The sequence below is a fragment of the Corythoichthys intestinalis genome, chromosome 7, assembly GCF_030265065.1.
Source record: "Corythoichthys intestinalis isolate RoL2023-P3 chromosome 7, ASM3026506v1, whole genome shotgun sequence".
Lineage (NCBI taxonomy): Eukaryota > Metazoa > Chordata > Actinopteri > Syngnathiformes > Syngnathidae > Corythoichthys > Corythoichthys intestinalis.
In genome coordinates this window covers 22,599,306-22,622,446 of record NC_080401.1, presented here as the reverse complement: position 1 = coordinate 22,622,446, position 23,141 = coordinate 22,599,306, and the positions used below count along the sequence as shown (strand labels likewise).

Genomic DNA, 23,141 nt, shown 5'->3' with positions numbered 1-23,141 from the left:
CAACAGAAAATGACTAGACATCATTAGGACGTGTCCCCCAAATGTCCCCGATTGCATTGCTGCTTATGGAGGGTGATGCCATTGACGTTCATGGACGTCCAAACTTCCCATTCATTTCCAATGGCATTTCTTCATGTTTGTTCATTCTATTGATGCCAATGTACTTGGATTCCATTGACGCTTATGTAAGTTGATACCATTGACGTCCATGGACGTCCAAAATTTTTCCCATTCATTTTCAATGGGAATTTTTTTTTTTTCCCCAAATCAACAAAAAATGACCAGATATCAATAGGACGTGTCCCCCAAATGTCCCCGATTGGATTGGCGCTTATGGAGGGTGATGCCATTGACGTCCATGGACGTCCAAACTTCCCATTCATTTCCAATGGCATTTCTTCATGTTTGTTCATTCTATTGATGCCAATGTACTTGGATTCCATTGACGCTTATGTAAGTTGATACCATTGACGTCCATGGACGTCCAAAATTTTTCCCATTCATTTTCAATGGGAATTTTTTTTTTTTCCCCAAATCAACAAAAAATGACCAGATATCAATAGGACGTGTCCCCCAAACTTCTCCAATTCCATTGACGCTTATGAAGGGTGCCGCCATTGACGGCCATGGACGTCCAATTCTCCCAATCTTTTCTAATGGCTTTTACTTTGTTTAGTGCCATTGACTGGCATTATGGTCCATTCTATTGATAGACCTGAGTGGGGCTAAGATTTGTATCTCCACAGAGGAAAGACCAAGGTGTAATTTCTCCCGAAATTGCAGTTTCTAGTTATTCATCTTATTCTCCGCGTTTTTTTGAGCCAACGCACAGCCCAAACCGTAGCACCGATCGGCACCGTTCAAGTATCGGCACGACCGGATTTTTCGTGTGACGATGGGAATTTTTCAAACCGCCACGAAAAATTTTCCGTTCGCCCGTAAACGGCAATTTTCCGAAAAATAAAAAAAGTTTAAAAATGTATCTAGTCCTACAATTTTTGACCAAATCACATAATTTGGGCATCAAAAATTCCGGGACGGTGAGGGGCATAAAAGTTGTATACAGAATTTGGCAAAAATTTACGGTTCCCCGGAAATTTGCCAAAAACTTTCCTATTCATTTTGAATGGAAAAAAAACGCGCGCTTCACAGCCCGAACCGTTAGACCGATCGGCACCGTTCAAGTATCGGCACGACCGGAATTTTCGCGTGACACAGGAAACTTTACAAATGGCCCCGAAAATTTTTCCGTTCGTCCGTAAACGGCAATTTTCCGTGAAAAAAAAAAAAGTTTCAAAATGTATCTAGTCCTACAATTTTTGACCAAATCACATAATTTGGGCATCAAAAATTCCGGGACGGTGAGGGGCATAAAAGTTGTATACAGAATTTGGAAAAAAATTACGCTTCCTCGGAAATTTGCCAAAAACTATCCCATTCATTTCGAATGGGAAAAGTCCCATTCACTTCCAATGGGATTTCCAATGGAATTTACATTGCATTGATGCCATTGACGGCCATGCATGTCGAATCTACTGATGCCAATGTACTTGGATTCAACTGACTATATAGATGTCGATGCCATTGACTGCCATGGACGTCCAAAATTTTTCCCATTCATTTTCAATGGGGAAAAAACAAAATTACCCCAAATCAACAGAAAATGACCAGATATCAATAGGACGTGTCCCCCAAACTTCCCCAATTCCATTGACGCTTATGAAGGGTGCCGCCATTGACTTACATGGACGTCCAAAATTTTTCCCATTCATTTTCAATGGGGAAAAAACTACATTTCTCCAAATCAACAGAAAATGACCAGATATCAATAGGACGTATATCCCAAACGTCCCCAATTCCATTGACGCTTATGGGGGGTGCTGCCATTGACGTCCATGGACGTCCAAAATTTTACCCATTCATTTTCAATGGGAAATTTTTTTTTTTCCCCAAATCAACAGAAAATGACTAGATATCAATAGGACCTGTCCCCCAAATGTCCCCGATTGCATTGCTACTTATGGAGGGTGATGCCATTGACGTCCAGGGACGTCCAAACTTCCCATTCATTTCCAATGGCATTTCTTCATGTTTGTTCATTCTTTTGATGCCAATGTACTTGGATTCCATTGACGGTTATGTAAGTTGATACCATTGACGTCCATGGACGTCCAAAATTTTTCCCATTCATTTTCAATGGGAATTTTTTTTTTTTCCCCAAATCAACAGAAAATGACTAGATATCATTAGGACGTGTCCCCCAAATGTCCCCGATTGCATTACCGCTTATGGGGGGTGATGCCATTGACGTCCATGGACGTCCAAACTTCCCAATCATTTCCAAAGCCATTTCTTCATGTTTGTTCATTTTATTGATGCCAATGTACTTGGATTCCATTGACGCTTATGTAAGTTGATACCATTGACGTCCATGGACGTCCAAAATTTTTCCCATTCATTTTCAATGGGATTTTTTTTTTTTTTTCCCAAATCAACAGAAAATGACTAGATATCATTAGGACGTTTCCCCCAAATGTCCCCGATTGCATTGCCGCTTATGGAGGGTGATGCCATTGACGTTCATGGACGTCTAAACTTCCCATTCATTTCCAATGGCATTTCTTCATGTTTGTTCATTTTATTGATGCCAATGTACTTGGATTCCATTGACGCTTATGTAAGTTGATACCATTGACGTCCATGGACGTCCAAAATTTTTCCCATTCATTTTCAATGGGAAATTTTTTTTTTTCCCCAAATCAACAGAAAATGACGAGATATCAATAGGACCTGTCCCCCAAATGTCCCCGATTGCATTGCTACTTATGGAGGGTGATGCCATTGACGTCCAGGGACGTCCAAACTTCCCATTCATTTCCAATGGCATTTCTTCATGTTTGTTCATTCTTTTGATGCCAATGTACTTGGATTCCATTGACGGTTATGTAAGTTGATACCATTGACGTCCATGGACGTCCAAAATTTTTCCCATTCATTTTCAATGGGAATTTTTTTTTTTTCCCCAAATCAACAGAAAATGACTAGATATCATTAGGACGTGTCCCCCAAATGTCCCCGATTGCATTACCGCTTATGGGGGGTGATGCCATTGACGTTCATGGACGTCTAAACTTCCCATTCATTTCCAATGGCATTTCTTCATGTTTGTTCATTTTATTGATGCCAATGTACTTGGATTCCATTGACGCTTATGTAAGTTGATACCATTGACGTCCATGGACGTCCAAAATTTTTCCCATTCATTTTCAATGGGAAATTTTTTTTTTTCCCCAAATCAACAGAAAATGACTAGATATCAATAGGACCTGTCCCCCAAATGTCCCCGATTGCATTGCTACTTATGGAGGGTGATGCCATTGACGTCCAGGGACGTCCAAACTTCCCATTCATTTCCAATGGCATTTCTTCATGTTTGTTCATTCTTTTGATGCCAATGTACTTGGATTCCATTGACGATTATGTAAGTTGATACCATTGACGTCCATGGACGTCCAAAATTTTTCCCATTCATTTTCAATGGGAATTTTTTTTTTTTCCCCAAATCAACAGAAAATGACTAGATATCATTAGGACGTGTCCCCCAAATGTCCCCGATTGCATTACCGCTTATGGGGGGTGATGCCATTGACGTCCATGGACGTCCAAACTTCCCAATCATTTCCAAAGCCATTTCTTCATGTTTGTTCATTTTATTGATGCCAATGTACTTGGATTCCATTGACGCTTATGTAAGTTGATACCATTGACGTCCATGGACGTCCAAAATTTTTCCCATTCATTTTCAATGGGATTTTTTTTTTTTTTCCCAAATCAACAGAAAATGACTAGATATCATTAGGACGTGTCCCCCAAATGTCCCCGATTGCATTACCGCTTATGGGGGGTGATGCCATTGACGTCCATGGACGTCCAAACTTCCCAATCATTTCCAAAGCCATTTCTTCATGTTTGTTCATTTTATTGATGCCAATGTACTTGGATTCCATTGACGCTTATGTAAGTTGATACCATTGACGTCCATGGACGTCCAAAATTTTTCCCATTCATTTTCAATGGGATTTTTTTTTTTTTTCCCAAATCAACAGAAAATGACTAGATATCATTAGGACGTTTCCCCCAAATGTCCCCGATTGCATTGCCGCTTATGGAGGGTGATGCCATTGACGTTCATGGACGTCTAAACTTCCCATTCATTTCCAATGGCATTTCTTCATGTTTGTTCATTTTATTGATGCCAATGTACTTGGATTCCATTGACGCTTATGTAAGTTGATACCATTGACGTCCATGGACGTCCAAAATTTTTCCCATTCATTTTCAATGGGAATTTTTTTTTTTTCCCCAAATCAACTGAAAATGACTAGATATCATTAGGACGTGTCCCCCAAACTTCCCCGATTCCATTAACAATTATGAAAGGTGCCGCCATTGACGTCCATGGACGTCCAATTCTCCCATTCATTTCTAACGGCTTTTACTTTGTTTTTTGCCAATGACTGGCATTATGATCCATTCTATTGATAGACCTGAGTGGGGCTAAGATCTGTGTCTCCACAGAGGAAAGACCAAGGTGTGTAATTTCTCCCGAAATTGCAGTTTCTAGTTATTATTATTATTCAATAATTGTTGACGTTTTTTTCGGCGCGCCGCGCAGCCCGAACCGTAGCACCGATCGGCACCGTTCAAGTATCGGCACGACCGGAATTTTCGCGCGACGATGGGAATTTTTCAAACGGCCCCGAAAAATTTTCCGTTCGCCCGTAAACGGCAAATTTCCGAAAAAAAAAAAAAGTTTCAAAACGCTACTTGTCCTACAATTTTTGACCAAATCACATAATTTGGGTATCAAAAATTCCGGGACGGTGAGGGGCATAAAAGTTGTATACAGAATTTGACAAAAATTTACGGTTCCCCGGAAATTTGCCAAAAACTTTCCTATTCATTTTGAATGGAAAAAAAACGTGCGCTTCACAGCCCGAACCATAGCACCGATCGCCATCGTTCAAGTTTTGGCATGACCGGAATTTTCGTGCGACGCAGGGTCTTTTTCAAATGGCCCCGAAAAATTTTCCGTTTGCCCGTAAACGGCAATTTTCCGTAAAAAAAACAAAAGTTTCAAAACGCTACTTGTCCTACAATTTTTGACCAAATCACATAAATTGGACATCAAAAATTCCGGGACGGTGGGGGGCATAAAGATTGTATACAGAATTTGGAAAAAAATTACGGTTCCCCGGATATTTGCCAAAAACTATCCCATTCATTTCTAATGGGAAAATTTCCCATTCACTTCCAATGGGATTTCCATTGGAATTTACATCATTGATGCCATTGACAGCCATAAATGTCGAATCTATTGATGCCAATGTACTTGGATTCAATTGACTATATGGATGTCGATGCCAATGACGGCCATGGACGTCCAAAATTTTTCCCATTCATTTTCAATGGGGAAAAAACTACATTTCCCCAAATCAACAGAAAATGACCAGATATCAATAGGACGTGTCCCCCAAACGTCCCCAACTCCATTGACGCTTATAGGGGGTTCTGCCATTGACGGCCATGGACGTCCAAAATTTTTCCCATTCATTTTCAATGGGGAAAAAACTAAATTTCCCCAAATCAACAGAAAATGACCAGATATTAATAGGACGTATACCCCCAAACGTCCCCAACTCCATTGACGCTTATGGGGGGTGCTGCCATTGACGTCCATGGACGTCCAAAATTTTTCCCATTCATTTTCAATGGGGAAAAAACTAAATTTCCCCAAATCAACAGAAAATGACTAGATGTCAATAGGACGTGTCCCCCAAACTTCCCCAATTCCATTTACGCTTATGGAGGGTGATGCCATTGACGTTCATGGACGTCCAAACTTCCCATTCATTTCCAATGGCATTTCTTCATGTTTGTTCATTCTATTGATGCCAATGTACTTGGATTCAATTGACGCTTATGTAAGTTGATACCATTGACGTCCATGGACGTCCAAAATTTTTCCCATTCATTTTCAATGGGAATTTTTTTTTTTCCCCAAATCAACAGAAAATGACTAGATATCATTAGGACGTGTCCCCCAAATGTCCCCGATTGCATTGCCGCTTATGGAGGGTGATGCCATTGACGTCCATGGACGTCCAAACTTCCCATTCATTTTTCCAATGGCATTTCTTCATGTTTGTTCATTCTATTGATGCCAATGTACTTGGATTCTATTGACGCTTATGTAAGTTGATACCATTGACGTCCATGGACGTCCAAAAATTTTCCCATTCATTTTCAATGGGAATTTTTTTTTTTCCCCCAAATCAACAGAAAATGACTAGATATCAATAGGACGTGTCCCCCAAATGTCCCAGATTGCATTGCCTCTTATGGAGGGTGATTCCATTGACGGCCACGGACGTCCAAACTTCCCATTCATTTCCAATGGCATTTCTTCATGTTTGTTCACTCTATTGATGCCAATGTACTTGGATTCCATTGACGCTTATGTAAATTGATACCATTGACGTCCATGGACGTCCAAAATTTTTCCCATTCATTTTCAATGGGAATTTTTTTTTTTTCACCAAATCAACAGAAAATGACTAGATATCATTAGGACGTGTCCCCCAAATGTCCCTGATTGGATTGCCGCTTATGGAGGGTGATGCCATTGACGGCCATGGACGTCCAATTCTCCCAATCTTTTCTAATGGCTTTTACTTTGTTTAGTGCCATTGACTGGCATTATGGTCCATTCTATTGATAGACCTGAGTGGGGATAAGATCTGTATCCCCACAGAGGAAAGACCAAGGTGTGTAATTTCTCCCGAAATTGCAGTTTCTAGTTATTATTATTATTATTTATTATATCATCATCTTATTCTCCGCGTTTTTTCGGCGCGCCGCGCAGCCCGAACCATAGCACCGATCGGCACCGTTCAAGTATTGACACGACCGGATTTTTCGCGCGACGATGGGAATTTTTCAAAATCCCCCGAAAAATTTTCCGTTCGCCCGTAAACGGCAATTTTCCGGAAAAAAAAAAAAGTTTAAAAATGTATCTAGTCCTACAGTTTTTGACCAAATCACATAATTTGGGCATCAAAAATTCCGGGACGTTGAGGGGCATAAAAGTTGTATACAGAATTTGGCAAAAAATTACGGTTCCCCGGAAATTGGCCAAAAACTCTCCCATTCATTTGTAATGGGAAAAGTTCCCATTCACTTCCAATGGGATTTCCTATGGACTTTACATTGCATTGATGCCATTGACGGCCATGCATGTCGAATTTACTGATGCCAATGTACTTGGATTCTATTGACTATATGGATGTCGATGCCATTGACGGCCATGGACGTCCAAAATTTTTCCCATTCATTTTCTATGGGGAAAAGACAAAATGTCCCCAAATCAGTAGGAAATCAACAGATATCAATAGGACCTTTACCTCAAATGTCCCCGATAGCATTGATGCTTATGGAGGGTGATGCCATTGACGTCCATGGACGTCCAAATTTTTCCCATTCATTTTCAATGGGGAAAAAACAAAATGTCTCCAAATCAGTAGGAAATCACCAGATATCAATAGGACCTTTACCCCAAATGTCCCCAACTGCATTGACGCTTATTGAGGGCTCCGCCATTGACGGCCATGGACGTCCAAATTTCCCATTCATTTCTAATGGCATCTAATTATGTTTTTTCATTCTATTGATGCCAATGTACTTGGATTCCATTGACGCCTATGTAAGTTGATACCATTGACGTCCATGGACGTCCAAAATTTTTCCCATTCATTTTCAATGGGAATTTTTTTTTTTTCCCCAAATCAACAAAAAAAGACCAGATATCAATAGGACGTGTCCCCCAAACTTCTCCAATTCCATTGACGCTTATGAAGGGCGCCGCCATTGACGGCCATGGACGTCCAAATTTCCCATTCATTTCTAATGGCATTTAATTATATTTTTTCATTCTATTGATGCCAATGTACTTGGATTCCATTGACGCCTATGTAAGTTGATACCATTGACGTCCATGGACGTCCAAAATTTTTCCCATTCATTTTCAATGGGATTTTTTTTTTTTTTCCCAAATCTACAAAAAATGACCTGATATCAATAGGACGTCTCCCCCAAACGTCCCCAATTCCATTGACGCTTATGAGGGGTGCCGCTATTGACGGCCATGGACGTCCAATTCTCCCAATCATTTCTAATGGCATTAATTTGTTTAATGCAAATGACTGGTATTATTGTCCATTCTATTGCTACACCTGAGTGGGGCTAAGATCTGTATCTCCACTGAGGAAAGACCCAGGTGTAATTTCTCCCGAAATTGCAGTTTCTAGTTACCTTGGTCTTTCTGAAGGAAAGAACAAGGTTATGTTATTCTACAACTTTATTATTATTATTATGCAATGGTTTCTCCGCGTTTTTTCGGCGCGCCGCGCAGCCCGAACCGTACCACCGATCGGCACCGTTCAAGTATCGACACGACCGGAATTTTTGCGCGACGATGGGAATTTTTCAAACGACCCCGAAAATTTTTTCGTTCGCCCGTAAACGGCGATTTTCCGATTTTTTACAACTTTTTCAAAACGCTACTTGTCCTACAATTTTTGACCAAATCACATAATTTGGACATCAAAAATTCCGGGACGGTGGGGGGCATAAAGATTGTATACAGAATTTGGAAAAAATTTACGGTTCCCCAGAAATTTGACAAAAACTTGCCCATTCATTTTTAATGAGAAAAATAAAATTTCAAAATGTATCTAGTCCTACAAATTTTCACCAAATCCTACAATTTGGGCATCAAAAAATCCAGGATGGGGAGGGGAATAAAGGTTATTAACACAATTTGGAAAAAATATACGGTTCCCCGGAAATTTGCCAAAAACCTGCCCATTCATTTTTAATGGGAAAAAAAGACAACTTTCAAACTGTTACTAGTCCGTCAATTTTTGACGAAAACACACAAGATGGGCGTCAAAAATTCCGGGATGGTGAGGGGCATAAAAAATACCGAGAAATTTTTTTTGATAAAATGTACGGTTTCCCGGCAAATTGCCAAAAACTGGCCCATTCATTTTTAATGGGAAACAAAGAAAAGTTTCAAATTGTATCTTGTCCTTCAATTTTTGACCAAATCACACAATTTGGGCATCAAAAATTCAGTGATGGTGAAGGGCATAAAAGTTGTATACAGCATTTGTAACAAATTTACGGTTTCCCAGAAACTTGCCAAAAACTTTCCCATTCATTTCTAATGAGAACATTTCCCATTCACTTCCAATGGGATTTCCAATTGAATTTTTTTTTTTTTTTTACATTGCAGTGATGCCATTGACGGCCATGCATGTCGAATCTATTGATGCCAATGTACTTGGATTCAATTGACTATATGGATGTCGATGCCATTGACGGCCATGGACGTCCAAAATTTTTCCCATTCATTTTAAATGGGGAAAAAACTACATTTCCCCAAATCAACAGAAAATGACCAGATATCAAGAGGACGTGTCCCCCAAACATCCCCAACTCCATTGAGGCTTATAGGGGGTGCTGCCATTGACGTCCATGGACGTCCAAAATTTTTCCCATTCATTTTCAATGGGGAAAAAACTACATTTCCCCAAATCAACAGAAAATGACCAGATATTAATAGGACGTATACCCCAAACGTCCCCAACCCTATTGACGCTTATGGGGGGTGCTGCCATTGACGTCCATGGACGTCCAAACTTCCCATTCAATTCCAATGGCATTTCTTCATGTTTGTTCATTCTATTGATGCCAATGTACTTGGATTCCATTGACGCTTATGTAAGTTGATACCATTGACGTCCATGGACGTCCAAAATTTTTCCCATTCATTTTCAATGGGAATTTTTTTTTTTTCCCCGAATCAACAGAAAATGACTAGATATCAATAGGACGTGTCGCCCAAATGTCCCCGATTGCATTGCCTCTTATGGAGGGTGATGCCATTGACGGCCATGGACGTCCAAATTTCCCATTCATTTCTAATGGCTTTTAATCATGTTTTTTCATTCTATTGATGCCAATGTACTTGGATTCCATTGACGCCTATGTAAGTTGATACCATTGACGTCCATGGACGTCCAAAATTTTTCCCATTCATTTTCAATGGGAAATTTTTTTTTTCCCCAGATCAACAGAAAATGACTAGATATCATTAGGACATGTCCCCCAAATGTCCCCGATTGCATTGCCGCTTATGGAGGGTGATGCCATTGATGTCCATGGACGTCCAAACTTCCCATTCATTTCCAATGGCATTTCTTCATGTTTGTTCATTCTATTGATTTCAATGTACTTGGATTCCATTGACGCTTATGTAAGTTGATACCATTGACGTCCATGGACGTCCAAAATTTTTCCCATTCATTTTCAATGGGAATTTTTTTTTTTTCCCCAAATCAACAGAAAATGACTAGATATCATTAGGACGTTTCCCCCAAATGTCCCCGATTGCATTGCCGCTTATGGAGGGTGATGCCATTGACGTCCATGGACGTACAAACTTCCCATTCATTTCCAATGGCATTTCTTCATGTTTGTTCATTCTATTGATGCCAATGTACTTGGATTCCATTGACGCTTATGTAAGTTGATACCATTGACGTCCATGGACGTCCAAAATTTTTCCCATTCATTTTCAATGGGGAAAAAACTACATTTCCCCAAATCAACAGAAAATGACCAGATATTAATAGGACGTATACCCCAAACGTCCCCAACCCTATTGACGCTTATGGGGGGTGCTGCCATTGACGTCCATGGACGTCCAAAATTTTTCCCATTCATTTTCAATAGGAATTTTTTTTTTTTCCCAAAATAAAAAGAAAATGACTAGATATCATTAGGCCGTGTCCACCAAATGTCCCCGATTGCATTGCCGCTTATGGAGGGTGATTCCATTGACGTCCATGGACGTCCAAACTTCCCATTCAATTCCAATGGCATTTCTTCATGTTTGTTCATTCTATTGATGCCAATGTACTTGGATTCCATTGACGCTTATGTAAGTTGATACCATTGACGTCCATGGACGTCCAAAATTTTTCCCATTCATTTTCAATGGGAATTTTTTTTTTTTCCCCAAATCAACAGAAAATGACTAGATATCAATAGGACGTGTCGCCCAAATGTCCCCGATTGCATTGCCTCTTATGGAGGGTGATGCCATTGACGGCCATGGACGTCCAAATTTCCCATTCATTTCTAATGGCTTTTAATCATGTTTTTTCATTCTATTGATGCCAATGTACTTGGATTCCATTGACGCCTATGTAAGTTGATACCATTGACGTCCATGGACGTCCAAAATTTTTCCCATTCATTTTCAATGGGAATTTTTTTTTTTCCCCAGATCAACAGAAAATGACTAGATATCATTAGGACGTGTCCCCCAAATGTCCCCGATTGCATTGCCGCTTATGGAGGGTGATGCCATTGATGTCCATGGACGTCCAAACTTCCCATTCATTTCCAATGGCATTTCTTCATGTTTGTTCATTCTATTGATTTCAATGTACTTGGATTCCATTGACGCTTATGTAAGTTGATACCATTGACGTCCATGGACGTCCAAAATTTTTCCCATTCATTTTCAATGGGAATTTTTTTTTTTTCCCCAAATCAACAGAAAATGACTAGATATCATTAGGACGTTTCCCCCAAATGTCCCCGATTGCATTGCCGCTTATGGAGGGTGATGCCATTGACGTCCATGGACGTACAAACTTCCCATTCATTTCCAATGGCATTTCTTCATGTTTGTTCATTCTATTGATGCCAATGTACTTGGATTCCATTGGCGCTTATGTAAGTTGACACCACTGACGTCCATGGACGTCCAAAATTTTTCCCATTCATTTTCAATGGGAATTTTTTTTTTTTTTCCAAATCAACAAAAAATGACTCGATATCATTAGGACGTGTCCCCCAAATGTCCCCGATTGCTTTGCCGCTTATGGAGGGTGATGCCATTGACGTCCATGGACGTCCAAACTTCCCATTCATTTCCAATGGCATTTCTTCATGTTTGTTCATTCTATTGATGCCAATGTACTTGGATTCTATTGACGCTTATGTAAGTTGATACCATTGACGTCCATGGACGTCCAAAATTTTTCCAATTCATTTTCAATGGTAAATTTTTTTTCCCCCCAAATCAACAGAAAATGACTAGATATCATTAGGACGTGTCCCCCAAACTTCCCCGATTCCATTAACAATTATGAAAGGTGCCGCCATTGACGTCCATGGACGTCCAATTCTCCCATTGATTTCTAATGGCTTTTACTTTGTTTTGTGCCAATGACTGGCATTATGATCCATTCTATTGATAGACCTGAGTGGGGCTAAGATCTGTATCTCCACAGAGGAAAGACCAAGGTGTGTAATTTCTCCCGAAATTGCAGTTTCTAGTTTAGCAATGAAATTTATGTTGACGCTTATCAATTCACAAAAACATTTTGGAAAACTTACATTCTTTATTAAAGTACAAATATACAGATAAATAACAATAATAAATCACAAACAATGAGTTCAAATGCTGATAGAATTAACTTGTGCAAAAGAATGGAATGTAAACAGATTCAGAACACTGACTTCACCTTTCCAACATGATTCAAAACAATTCTTAAAAAAATACGTAGCATTAATATTATAGTATACTGTAGTACTATATATAATAGTATTATAATAATTATTCATTGCCAATCAGACTTTTCATAAAGGGTGTCATTTTAAAGGTATTCTTAGTGTAGAATCTGAAGTATGTGGGATTAACTCCAGAAATTGTTATTTATATGACGAACATGACATGCTTTTATTTTGAAATAATTCACCGGAAGTACGCTCGCTAAACCGCTAACTTTTGCTTTAAATTCCGCAAAAAAAAAAAATCACTTTTGTCATTGCATGTGGTGTCATTAATAGATTTTTTTTCCTTTTGCAAATGCTGTTAACCAGCGATTTTTCATGTTTGAAGTGTCACCTTTTAACTGCAAGTTTTGGACAAGGCTGCCTGTTTTATAGCCTGCTAAAGTAGGTCGTCTTTTTCCCCGTTCACCTCAGTGTAGCAATGCTAACGTATATAGTGTTAAATATAGATGTGTTTTCTTATTTTGTATGTCTGAACTTTAATTCTACAGCGTGTTGATAACAGAAAAGAACTGGAGTCTTATATGATATCAGCACTTATGCACAAATGTATGCACGCACGCGCGCGCAGCGATAAAACGCAGCCGTGAAAATGACCGCCCTCATTTTTATTTACCATGCGATAAATTGAATCATTGCATATCGCGACAGGCTTAGCAACTTCAATAAAACATATCAGTAGTTAGTTAGATGGACTTACAATCTCCTGTCGTTATCATTCACGGCCGATGTGCAGCCAAGCTTGGCATTGAAGAGACAGGACACAACAGTGTACCCTCCTTTGTTTCTTTAAAAATAAGTCAATGTTTTGGACTCTCTGGTGCGCTTTTTTGGCTTTGTGCCGATTTCCCCGCTTGCATACCAAGCGTCCGACATTCTGAACCCGTCTACAGATTTACGTCATCGATGACGTCGACAATGTCGACTAGTCGGGACAGCTCTAATCCTTTGTTGTATGGTAGTTTACTTTTTTGTGGTTTCAGTCCATCACAGGTTTTCTTATTGTGCACTTAGTTATCTGCAGGTCTCTGGTAAAGTAAAAATTGTGAGCTAATTAATCTTAGTCTTCTCAGAACAATTTGGAGTGGGTGTAATTTACTGATTTGTTATTAAAAAATTCCGATTGGATCGAAATCTCTTGGAGTGGGAGTCGAATGTAAAAATCTTAATTTAACTCAAGCTGGAATTTTATCCAATTTGTCCCAGCTAGGGTTGCAGCTATCGATTACTTTAGTAGTTGATTAATCGATGAACTAGTCGGTTTGAATAATCGAGTAATCGTAAAAGGAACATGAAAAATTAAAAATACCTGAGTTGAGCCTCAAACGGTATTTAAAAAAAAAAAAAGGTTTTATGTACAACCAAAGAACAATTGGCTAACTTACATAGCAAAAGTCCGCTAGATACTATAAATGCTATAAACTGCAGTTTTTTTTTTTTCTAAACAGTGCTCTTAACAAATGGTTCAGACAGATGTTCCCACAAAAAAACAACTAAATATACCAATAAACTAAATTAAGAATGCATTAAAAAAACATTAGCTCAAACAAAAACTTAGTTTATGTTGGTCTTAACATGGAGTTGCTGGATTCAGCGATGTGAAATGAGGCAGACTAGAGGGCAGTGTATCCACCTAAATCAATAAAACTAAATGCAAACACTTTCAAAATAAAACATTATATCGCCACTTTAATTAAACGAATACTCGAAGCAGTAAAATTTAATTCTAATCTTTGTTTTCTAATCGAATACTCGAGTTAATCGATTAAGCATTGCAGCACTACTCCCAGCGCTTCTGGTGGTGGTCTAGTTCAAGGAAATAATTATTTAGGTTCTCCACATATAGGAGCTGCACCTCAAATGACGATTAGGCTCGAGCGTTTACGTCACAGCAGCACGGGATCATACGAGATTTGCGACAACGCAGCCATTTCGGAAGCACGTCTGCATCATGGGACATTTAAACTTAACGGCAAATACAATTCAACTACGAGTGCCAAAGATGGAAAAAAGTAAGGAAAACTTGCCAGTTCGATACAGAGACAAACTTGTTACCACGGCGAAGGACAGATATGTGAGCAATTTTAAAGATGTGAACAATGTTGACCCTTACGAGCAAGCCGAACACAAATGGAATAAAGATGTCGGCAAGCTTCCACCACTCCGCGAAATGGACATCATGCCGTATTTAGTGTTTGGTGTAAGTTACTGCACTCATCAGAAATTTCGAAACTTCAAATCGCTACAAAGCTACGAACAGTTTTGCTGCGGATGGGTGCAGGATCTGCACATTATGACCATAGTAAACGGCAACACCATCTTTCTAGCAAAGTTAGGCAATGTGTGTTTACATTAGTCTGTGACCACGGATGCACAATTTTTTTGTTGCAGAAAATGTGGCCTGTGTACAAATTCTTTGCCACTCTCTCACGTCAAAATATTACAGCTTTTTCATTTAGCAACGACAGGAATTATGTCTTATGAAGACAATGCACATGTATGCATGCTAGTCGTTTAGCTGTAGCTATAGCTAACAACAGGCCGACTTAGGGCACAAAGTTACCGAAATTTGCGTAAACAAACGAAATTAACTTACCGGAGTGGAAGTGCATAGAGCAAACTCTGTGTGTAACTGGAGAATCAAACGTTATGCCCTTCCTTCTGATCGAAGCCACCCATGCCATTCTTCGACGTTTGGTAAGTTCAGATATGACCTTTCCCTCGCCTTTTCTCCTTGTAGGGATCCGGAAGAAACTCGATGGTGTTCCGTCGAGCTGTACATTCTCCTTTCTATTCGATCGGTTGTTGCAATTCTTTACCGCACAATAATTTCCAACCATTTTTAAAGAGCGACCTGTGTTGAAATGCCTCACTGTTTATGTTTCCGCTTCCAAAATGGCGATAGCGGCGGAAACCTCGCGAGTGCCACGTCATACGCTCGAGCCTAATACAATTATAACTGGGAGTGGATAAACTGAGAAACTGTGGTTTAGGTGTTTAAATCATCTTTTTAATTTTGTCTTGTGTTACTCAGTTTAACTGAGTAATGTTGAATTCTTAGTAGTTCTCTATTATGTACAGTCAATGAAAATTGTATCCCTCTATAAACTTTTTGTGTGACAAGTGACATTATGAACACATTAGAAAATGCTAAATATTAATACCCCCAACTAGGTGATTCCACCTGAAGGTTGGAAACCTCGGAAATCCTATGAGGCCATTGAGAACATGGTGATCCCAGCCCCCATCTCTCAAGTGGTGACTGGTCAGTCTGGTCTATTCACCCAATACAACATCCAGAAGAAATCCATGACAGTGGGGGAGTATCGCAAGCTGGCAAACAGCAAGAAGTAAGTCCTCATCCTCTCACAAGGACCTAACTGAATAGTAATCTTCTCGGCTATATACTCTGCTAGTGATAAACCAGTCATTAAATAGATGTGTGTACCCATGCAGGTTTACATAATTATTATTTTTTAACCAGAAGCGCAGTGGAAAGTAGAAAATTTAGGGGCGTATGCCACACTATGTAAATCGACCTGTGACGTTTCTTCTAGAACAAAGGTGTCCCCAGGTTTTTTTTTTCGTGAGCTAGTTGTTAAACTTTTACTCTAATGACTTCGATTGAATGCAAACTCACTTGGAATGAGCATTTCTTTTATGTAGGGCTGCAACTAACGATTATTTTAATAACCGATTAATCGGACGATGACTTTAAACAATCGCTTAATCGGATAAATTTCAATTTTTTCAGTTATCCTCACAGTTTAATAGTGAGGGTAACTGTTATTTTAGGGATGTTGTAAGTAACAGAGAAGACAAAATGGATGCCTATTTCCTTCAAATATATTTTATTACAGCTTCCTGGCATAGCTGTAGCCTACAACTGTACTGTTTTAACTACAAAAAAACCTTAACGTTTTTAATAAATGTTCTGAGTGTGGAACATAACAGTAATTTTTCAGTACACAAATCAGACAAAAGACATAGTCATTTAAATAAAATAGACGCTGCTGATTGACATTTTTTTTCTTGTGGGCAAACGCTGACATAAATTGCATCAATGACTCATTTATTTTCTTTAAACAAAAGACAATCCATTTTCTGTATCAAACATTCATTCATTCATTTTCCATGCCTTATATGACAATTTACAGTTTGAATTGGAGTTTATTTTGAAAGGAGACTAAGCATTCATATGAATGTGTTTTTGTGTGTGTGTGTTTTTTTTTTTTTTTTTTAATAAAATAAAAAGAGACAGCTTTATTATCTAAAAATAATTCAAGTGCTAATATGCATCTCCAAAACAAAATTCAAACGGACACTTAAGACAATGATTGGGATAATCGCTTACAAGCTTACCAAGTAGTCACGTCTCATCAAAAAAGAATACAAACAATACGTTTGGACGATTGGCTTCATTTACTCACCTCTGACGGAGGCACACTGGATCTAACAACACAAAAGACATCGAACTCTCGAGATTTTGTAAAATTGTTGATTCAGCAATCTATCCTGAGTGTAGCAGTGAACTCTTTGTTGCTCTAATCATTCGGTGCGCGCACTTAGCCTCACATTGGACATAAACAAGGACCCAAACGGGACTGATCGTAGCAGCCGACAAAAATCTATTATCAAATTTGTTGGCAACAAATTTATTAATTGATTTTAATTGTTTTAATCGATTAATTGTTGTGACTGTAGTGTGATGCCTTGGCTTTAAAAACATAAGCTCTGAAAGAAAATAGAACAATTGCTGTCTGTACAAGTGTGATTTCCTTTTGCTAATTTTGCACCTTTTTCAAAATTTGTATGTCATTATGAACTCAAATTAGACAAGGAATGCGTAAGGATTTTCAATTAAATATCCAGTATAAAACATTACCATCTGTACATACTGGCTTCTGAATTGTCTTCTTCCAAGTATAAAAAACAGTTATTGGTTAATTCTTTACACACAGTACATTGCCAAATACTGAGTCTATAGTCCGATAACTGACTTTTTCCACAAACACTGATTTTTCTATGGATACTCTATGGAGGGAAAAAAAGGGGAGCAAAAGTCTAATGGCTGGTTCAAAGAAGACCGGAGTTGCAGGCAATATGAATAAAATATTGGCTTGCATTTTGATGTTTATAAAATAAAGCAAGTAGGAGAAATCGGAGAATGACATATAGCTCGAGTGTACATGAAAATAATGCTGCCGATCATAAAATCAATGGGAATGAAAATATTGGTTCAGGTTTGGACATAAACGAATCAGTCAATAACCCTTGAGGAGTTGTTGTTCGATTTTTATATGCTATCATTTAGGTTCTATGTACTGTAAATTTAAAATTAGAAAACTGTATTAGTTTGATTACTGTATTCGTGTTTGTATTTATTTGCATTTTATGTAGTTATTCAGTCATTCATTTTCCATTACTAAACAATGTAACTACAGTTCTATGAATCCCGTGTGCCGCCAGAGGGCGGTGCTGTGGGATTATTGGTGCTTTCAGCACTACGCTCTGGCAGTGGGCAGGGATGAAATAGAATGCTTATCCTCATGTATTTGCATTTATTTTTTCTCTGTTTACTCTTTCTGCAGCCAGTTCTGCATTCCGTGACAATCTTTCCTCAGTTGGCTTACTGGAGTTCTGCCAAAATATCCTACACAGGCGAAACGTCTACCAATGGCTAATTTGACACCCTAAGCACTACCGTGCGCTTTCAGCTTGTTTTGTTCAGATGCATACAGGAAGAGAGTACTAAAGAAATTGCCAACCTTTTTTGCACCACAGACCGGTGTGATTTGGGTCTTTTTTTTCATGGACCGGTGTTGTCAAATTTTGTATTCTTATAAAATTTTGCTCCCAAAGCTTTTGTGGCAGTAAAAAAAGCCCTCTTTTATATTCATTTGGACTCTCAATGTTATCCAACGGTGCTAAAAAACTATTTACATCATAAACATACATGTGTAACATGAAAATGGCGTAAATTAATGCTTGACGACACGGCGAAGTCGTTAAGTGAGAGAGCTGCGTGCAGTTGTTGTGTGCAGCTAACATGGAAAGCGTAAGTTAATATTCCTTTCTTTTAAAGAAAGTTTGTAGTGGGTAGGCCTACTTTAGAATAGCTGCATTCGCAGTCATTTTTAATATTACGCGCATGCCAAATTTGTCAGAACACCGGCAATGTGCGGCAGAAAAATACAGCAAATATGAAATAACATTTGTTTATAGCCCCGTCGTGTTAATTGCAGAGAAAATACAACTCACCTGCTGAATCTCCAGAGATGGGAGAGTGAGAGAAGCCCGCTTCACAAAGATACGATGTTGGAAATTGTAGTACAGTTTTCAGTGTTTTCCTAGCGATGTCAGGATATTCCGAAATGACTTTAACCCAGAACCTCGGTAGAGTTGTTGTCTCAAACGTACGTTTAAAGTCGCCGTGATTTGCGATCTCTACAAGCTGATAATCCTGTTGCACAGATATGCTCGATTCACTTGGTTTATTCACATACGGGTCACGAATCCACTCCTTCGCAGTTCATGGGTCTTTAGTGATTGGGAAGTAGCATAGAGTTTGTTTTCTTCGAGGTTGTAGGCTCATCTTCTGGCTCGTCAGGTTCCCTTTTCCCCGTACAAATCTGTCCAAAGGCGTCAGTTTTTCAGTCATTCTAGTGTGGGGCTAATTATTTCCGGGAACAAATGTGATGGGAGAGGACCTACGTCATACGTTATTATCGAGGCCAAGCGCACATAGATATACAAAACAAGATGTACTGCCAACAGTCCAATCAATGCGTTTCTATGACGACCTCCTATCCTGTAGTTGTATATCTAGAGTAGACAGGGATATTGGTGTGTTAAGCGACACAGGCCAAAGTCAATCGGCCAGAATGCAGTCATTAATAAATTATTTATTATTTCTGTGCGGCCCGGTACCAAATGCCCCATGTACAGGTACCGGTCCGCGGCCCGGTCATTGGGGATCCCTGCACTATGTGACTATTGTAGTCCACAGATGACCACTTTGCTATAGAGCTATCACAAAAAACACAATGCTCATAAGCACACGCCAAATGTATTTTGAGGCAATGGAAGGTTAAAAAAAAAAAAGACTCAATAAAAATGAAAATGATAAGTATTCGCTGCAAACGCACTGGGCATTGGTAGGACGTTTCTCCGCGTAGTTAATTTGGCAGAACACCGGGATAAATGAAGGCTAAATTGAACAATAAATAATGTGGCTTATCCTGTTTTAGGTACTGCACACCTAGACATAAAGACTTTGATGACCTAGAGAGGAAATACTGGAAGAACCTGACTTTTGTGTCACCCCTCTATGGCGCAGACGTTAGTGGATCTATTTATGATGAGGTGAGTGTCAATAGTATTTTCCTTTAAATGTCTGGACACCCCTAAACATGTTTGAATGAAACACTAGTGCGAGGAATAAACTAGTGCTAACTGCATTAGCTGGAGGTCTATCAATTGCTCTTGGATTTTCATGCACATGCAGTAGTCAGGATTTTGTGGGTGTGCATGTGGCGAGGACCCCATGCGCCTACAAAGTGGACCTCCATGGCTGTTGCACCATCTAGTGGTGTAACCACAAATCTAGACTCTTAAGACTGATCTATTTGTTCAGTAGGTATGCTTAAAACTAAAGTTCTATTTTTCATTATCAGGGCATTGAGGAGTGGAACATTGGCCATCTAAACACACTGCTTGATATGGTGGAGCAGGAGTGTGGGATCGTCATAGATGGTGTGAACACTCCCTATCTGTACTTTGGCATGTGGAAGACTACCTTTGCCTGGCACACTGAGGACATGGATCTCTACAGCATCAACTACCTGCATTTTGGACAGCCCAAGTCTTGGTCAGTCCCTCTTTTTGTTTTGTCGGAAAAAACAAAAATATTTGATATGTTGTTGCGTAGCTGCATGACTTTGTTATGCCATGTATTTTGCACTTGCTTGCATTTTATCTAGGTAAATACAGATTAGGTAGACTAGCTGATATAAAAATGACACCAAAGTACTCAAGATGTTGAGTTGTTCATTATGCAGAATTTTGAACCTTCCATCATTTTTATTTTAACACTAGATCAACTATCAAGATTATTTTCGTTAAATCAATACAGAAATATAATTTTAGTATAAACCTTTATTAGCCAAGTTCTGAATGTTGTCACCATTGCAAGCAGTGGCACAGTTTACTCTATTAAGCCGCTTCAAAATAAAAACTACAACATTATTATTCCTGTTTGCGTTAATAACTCGCCAAGCTTACAATTGTGATTCTTTATTAATTAGATTTTTTCCTGCACACCTACTACTACCCAAATTTCAATCAAGACAGAGCAATATTGTCTTTTTATTGGCAGAAATCTAGAATCCGCTCTGGTAGCCGTTCAGTTGTACAAGTCTGGCCAGTCCCTCTGGTAGCTACTCAGTTGTACAAGTGACCAGTCCTTTTATTTATGTATTTATTTAAAAAAAGGGTGGAAAAGGACACTGCCGCTTACTGAGCTCTCTCTCATGGCACCGTGACCTAGACTTACGCCTGCCAGAGCGGAATATCCTCAGATACTTTAAAAGGTTCAAGTCTTGTGTTGCGTTTTTATGCTCATGATCAGACATTGTTGCCATAGAAACTAAGAACTTGGTGTAGATTAGTTAGGTTCGATGTTTGGGAATGGATGAATTGTAATTTATTATTTTATATCTATTTTATAAAATTATCTGTGGGGGATGTCCCTGTGCAACGGATGGAATGAAATTGTACTGTAATCCAGTAGAGTATATCACCACGGATTTCACTTTGTGCAACAAAATTAATTTACTATGAAACTATTTTCCTTAAAACAACTGGAATATAAACAAAAACATGATTCAGTAATTTTCGAAATGTCCCAAGCATGATTGAAATTTGAATTTATAACAAAAATACATAGATCTCTTAATGTAAATTTCACAGTTTACCAGGTTTTTAATGGTGATTGTGCTGAGACTTTACCTGCAAGTATCGAAATTAGGAAAGATTCTCCATACGTCTCCACAAAGAGCATGTTTGTATGTTTTGGTTGTCAGACAAAATTTGGCTGTTACTACTGAGCCATTCATGTACTGGAAACAGAGGGATATTTTATCTATACTGTGTCTGGATTTAATTGAAACTACCAAATTACTGTTAAACCTATAAGGATATCATACTCAGGCTATGAGTATACCCCAAATCTTGCACAGAATGTTTTTTTTTTTTTTTTGATGAATGCTCGAGCCATCCAGAACTGTGCAAAACTAATTAAGTACTTGGGAAGCTGAAGCCGTCACATTAGTCTTTAGATGGCAGTGTGCCGCCTTGTCTCACTTTCTCTGACTGAAATGAACTTTTGCCCCCCCCCCCCCCCCCACTCTCTGTTCTGCTTTATTTTATGTCATGTCACTTTCGCCTCATGTTTCAAACAACAACAGTGTTTAGACATTAGAATTGACAAAAAGTGGTTGTGCTCAATATATCATTTCTTCTTCATCGTGCAGCAATTAATTTGAAGGGAAAACATCTCTGTAGCTTTTGCAGTTGAATAGATGCAGGAAATTAAATTTAAAGGTGACAGTGGATGAGTGATTAACAGGTCCCACCTCACAGTTCTGAGAACAAGGGTTCAATCTGGGGCTACGGCTGTTGTGTGTGGAGTTTGTGTGTCTTACCCGTGCCTGCATGGGTTTTTACGGGTACTCTGGTTTACTCCCGCATCCCAAAAATATGCATTGTAGGCTGATTGAACACTCCAAAATGTTTGCAGGTATGAGTGTGTGCGTGAATAGTGATTTGTTTCATTGTTACCTGCTATTAGCTGGTGACCAATTCAGGGTGTACCCTGCCTACTGCCTATAATGAATTGGGATGGGCTGCAGCACCCCCACAACCCCCGCGGGCGTAAGTGGCACAGAGGATGAATGAATGAAAATAATTTCAAATTATCAGCTATCTAAAAGTAACTAACGACTAGGCTACTGGTCAACATACCTCTGCCATTGTCTTTAAAAACTGTTCATATTCCTATGATTGACAAGCCAAAATTGATTTGATCTCTCCTCTTGTAGGTATTGTATCCCACCGGAGCATGGCAAGAGACTAGAGAGACTGGCACAAGGTGAGACCTCAATTTGTACTGCAAGCAGGACAGAGTGAGATCACATTGTTTTTTTTCACCGCTGATTTTTTTTTTTTTTTTTTTTTTTTTTTTTTTGTGGGAATGATCGGGACTCCCCATTCCCCAAATCAATCACCCTGGCGCACTGTACTGTTTATTTGACTATGTTAGATCTGTTAATAATGTTGTTTTTATTGGCATGCTAGCAAGCACCATTGAGCCGCGTTAGATTAGCCACTTATATATATATACAGTGGGGAGAACAAGTATTTGATACACT

General features: G+C 39.0%; 1 protein-coding gene across 1 annotated transcript in view; it reads left to right on the top strand.

Moving 5' to 3' along the window:
- Window positions 1-23,141, top strand: part of kdm4b (lysine (K)-specific demethylase 4B) — a 73,083-nt gene that overhangs the window by 26,972 nt on the left and 22,970 nt on the right. Inside the window, exons 3-6 of the mRNA XM_057841463.1 lie at window positions 15,886-16,061; window positions 19,962-20,076; window positions 20,388-20,581; window positions 22,812-22,861. Coding sequence (XP_057697446.1) covers window positions 15,886-16,061; window positions 19,962-20,076; window positions 20,388-20,581; window positions 22,812-22,861 — 535 coding nt within the window. The remainder of the gene's footprint in view (window positions 1-15,885; window positions 16,062-19,961; window positions 20,077-20,387; window positions 20,582-22,811; window positions 22,862-23,141) is intronic.